Below are 4,089 nucleotides of genomic sequence, written 5' to 3'. Positions count from 1 at the left end.
AAGGAAGCACGGAGACCTCCGTAACTAACAGCATCTCCCACGTGGCTCCGGGAATTGTCTAATCCTAGCCCTCCCTTTATTCTCCCTCCCGCATGAGCCTCCTCGATAGCTACGGCAAAAGTAAAACCAAGAGCACTTTCCCGGGGCTTACATTTCTCGGAGTGCAGGTACCCGGATTAAAGCCGCTGTCAGATTGACAGGGATTTTACCCAATAGCGTTGCAGAGAGGCGTATCGTTTCACCAACACGCCAATCATGCACGCAGAGAGTAGCCGGCTCCAAGGTGAAGGCGGAAGTAAGGCCCTAGCGCGCTCAATGGAACTGCTCTTGCAGCACCTGGAGCGGTTCTCCGAGGTTCTGGCTGTCTCCCGCACGACCCACGTCAGCACCTGGGACCCCGTGACCGTGCGCAGGGCCCTACAGTGGGCTCGCTACCTGCGCCACATCCACAAGCGCTTTGGCCGCCATGCCCGCATTAGCAAGGCGCTGGAGCGGCGACTGCAAAACCAGTGGAAGCAGCAGGGCGACTCTGGGCCTGCTCCAGCCCCGGGGTTGGCGAACTTCCAGGCCTTGGGGCTCTGCGACCAGCTGCTGTCCCTGCGACTGCTGGCGAACCCGGCCCTCGGGGATGCCTCCTTTCACTACCTGCTGCAGCAGCTCTTTCCCGGCCCTGGCATCCCGGACGCCGAGGAGGAGTCTCTCCAAGGCAGCCTGGCCCGCCTCGCCCGCCGCCGGGCCGCTCTTCACATGCTGCGCTTCAACGCCTATGGAGAGAACCCGGCCCTTCAGGAGGACCCACTGATGAAGACCCAGGCGGAGCTGCTGCTGAGGCGTCTGCAGGAGGTGGGGGAGGCCGATGCAGGGGGCCCTGGTAGGCTTCTCAGCAGCCTGTGGGAGCGCTCGCCCCAGAACAACTTCCTGAAGGTGGTAGCGGCCGCGCTGTTGCTGCCGCCGTCTTCTCCCCGGCACCAAGAAGAGGAATTGAAACTAGGCAGCCCCAAAACTCCGGGAGAGGAGGGTCAAGAGCTGCTTCGCTGGCTTCTGGGGAAATCGGATGTCATGGTTGCTTTTTGCCGCAGCCTCCCAGCCGGGCTTTTAACTTTGGTGGCGGGGCGCCATCCAGAGCTCTCCCGGGTCTATCTGGGCCTGCTAACAGACTGGGGTCGACAGCTGCACTACAGCCTTCAGAAAGGCCTTTGGATTGGAACTGAATCCCAGGATGTGCCCTGGGAGGAGTTGTTGAGCAGGTTTCAAAGCCTCTGTCAGGCCCCTCCACCTCTGAAAGATGAAGTTTTTACTGCCCTGAAGTCCTGTAAGGCTCAAGATGGAGATTTCGAAGTCCCTGGTCTTAGCATCTGGACAGACCTGTTGCTGTCTCTTGGGAGTAGTGCGTGATATTGCATTTGGGCAGAGACAAGTTCTCAGCCTAGGCCCCAGTTTTCTATGGGCAACGTTCTGTAACTGAGCAATCGAATATACGGTTTACAAAATTAAAATCCCAGTGTTCTCGCCAAATGTCCTGTACTTTGATGTGTCCAAAATATTATTGTAGGTCCTAATATATAATAGGTGTAATTGTAACTTAATTACAGATATGTAAGTAACTGGCTTGTAGTGCCATGGATTTTCTGTTTAGAGGAGGTAACATTGGAAATATCCTACTTAAAGCCATGGAGTTAATAGTTTGCATTCTAGAAGGCGCATTTCTAATAACGTTGAAAAGATATGTGCTTGTCAAAGAAAATGCAGCTTTAAAGTGACAAACAAGACACCTTTTTTAATATTATTAATGCCTTACTTTTGCAGGTTTTTCTTGGGTTTTTTTTAAATCCCCAGAAGTGATTTCTCTAACCAACAACACGTGCTGTCAGAAATGGTTTGGAAAGCCAACTGGCCTAGTTGGACTTTAAACCCTGGACTTTGGCCTTGTTAACCTAACGTTCTAACCAATTAACCAGCGTCAACATGTATTAAAATTGTGTTATTCAGAAATTTTGTTTCTCATTTCTGTGCATTGAAAGATCATACAGTAATTTAAAGCATTGACTTAAGAAAAAATTTTACAGCATGGTAAATACAAATATATGCCTTTGGAATATTAATTTAGCATTTGATGGTAAAAGAAAACAAACTTCTGAATTAGTGCTGCTTCTGCCATTGACTAGGTTAATAAATCACAACCTTGGTGTTACAGTTGCCTCATGTTGAATGAAGTGTTGAGACTAAAATAGTCAAATTCTCCCACTTTGTCCTTGTTGGCTGCCCTATGGGGACAGTTTAGAATATTTGTTTAGTGTGTGTAGGAACCTAATTTTGTGAGTTTACCCAGATGCTCCACTACCAGCAGAGTGATTACCAATCACCAAACTTAAGAATGATTTATTCATTTTTATTAGGGGGAATATAACTTTCTGTTCATCAAGATTTTTTTTTCCATAACCAAGTTAGTTGGTTGCAAGATTCTTCTAATTCCAGAAATGGAATTAGAGCAAAAGGAGTTGTATAATCTTGTAGAATTTTTTATTCTATAGTGAAACCTGGAGTAAACTACTGTTCTGCTAGCAAGTACACTTTTCCAGATGATCCTGGGTTAACACAAGCAAGTTTGTATTTCCTGTGGTTTGATTCCTTTTTCTAGCTCTCATCCATGTAGACCATCTTTTAGATTTAATTTGCCATTAATGCAGGAAGAAAGGCAATTCCTTCTGTTAGTTACCTGAAAGTCTTTTTTCAGGAAGCATAACCCAATGAAGAGTTCTGCCCACACAAGTCATAATATTGACCCATAAACCTAAGTCCCATAACCCTAACCTTTAGCTTTAAAGAATGACAGTTTGTAAACTTATTTCCCTATTTCTGCTGCAATATTGCACACTCTTTTTCAAGATAAAATGGTAAAAATTGTTATAGACTTCAGTAAAAAAAAATTTTAAATCTATTTTTATACTCACCATATCTTATTTTAGGCTCCATGCTATGTTCATTGCATAGATAACCATATTTAATCTTCACATCAAGACTGTATTGTTATAAATCAAGATACAAGCTAAAGAAGATTAACTACAATGCCCAAGGGCACACAGAAAATAAGCAACATGAGAGCAGAAGCCAATCTGTTATTTTTTTCCCCCAGAGCCTAGCACAGTGCCTGGCATGTGGTAGATACTCCAAATGTTTGAATAAATGAAGCCAGGATTAGAACCTTAATCTATATTCTTAACAACAGTAAAATTTTTTTTTTTTTTGACCATGCCACGTGGCTTGCGGGATCTTAATTCCCAGAGGAGGGATCGAACCTGGGCCCAGCAGTGAAAGTCCCGAGTCCTAACTACTGGACCAGCAGGGAATTCCTCTTAATCTGTATTCTTTATCTTGTTTTAAACAAGGTTAAAGACTTGAAGAGGTGTTATTGAATATAGAAATCTTACTATCACTCTGAATCTATAGGAAGAGAGAAAAAATGAGAGGAAGAAATGGGAAATTGAATAAATAAATTCAAGATTCTTATGAGCCAGCAGATAAAATGACTGCATGTGCCTGTTGTTTTTTGTTAGTATTAGTTGAGGACAAATATCTCAATGCTTTCTGAAAACTTCCCTTGGACTGAGTGTATATCTATTGAGTATATTAGAACGTTTTAAATCTAAATGCTGTTGTCCATGTGCTGGCTGCTTATTAAGGTTCTGATTCTAATGGAAAATGTGTAAGATTTGGCTTTGAGTACATAAATAAGGCTATGCATTTGTATGGTGTCATACAGTATACAAAGTTTTGCAATTAAATCATCTTAGCAGAACCTCTTAATATAACTGTAAGACAGGATAATGTGCTGTGAACTTCAAGTTTTATTAAGGAGTTGTGACTACAGGTAGTGATTTGTCCAGTATTTATATGACTCTTGAGTGGTAAGGTCACCAAGGATATGGATCTTTTCTAACTTACATTCACTCCACAAATCTTTTCTAGGGAGGTAGATTGCTGATTTGTAAACCAATACTGTATTAAAAAATTTTAAATGTCTGTATCATCAATGTATACTCTAACAGGGACTGGCACATGGGAGAAATTATATTTATCAAATATGGTTTA

General features: G+C 43.4%; 1 protein-coding gene across 1 annotated transcript; it reads left to right on the top strand.

The window, feature by feature from the left end:
* Window positions 1-315: 315 nt before the first annotated feature.
* On the top strand, window positions 316-2,025 carry FANCF (FA complementation group F; the record flags this gene model as incomplete). Its single annotated transcript, XM_082660817.1, has 1 exon — window positions 316-2,025. One exon carries the CDS (start codon window positions 316-318, stop codon window positions 1,393-1,395), a length of 1,080 nt encoding a protein of 359 aa, XP_082516943.1. The 3' UTR covers window positions 1,396-2,025.
* Window positions 2,026-4,089: the final 2,064 nt, after the last annotated feature.

This window comes from Grampus griseus (genome assembly GCF_964374135.1).
Source record: "Grampus griseus genome assembly, chromosome: 8".
In the NCBI taxonomy this organism is placed as follows: domain Eukaryota; kingdom Metazoa; phylum Chordata; class Mammalia; order Artiodactyla; family Delphinidae; genus Grampus; species Grampus griseus.
The sequence above is the reverse complement of the archived record's forward strand: the minus strand, read 5'-3'. Positions and strand labels throughout refer to the sequence as shown.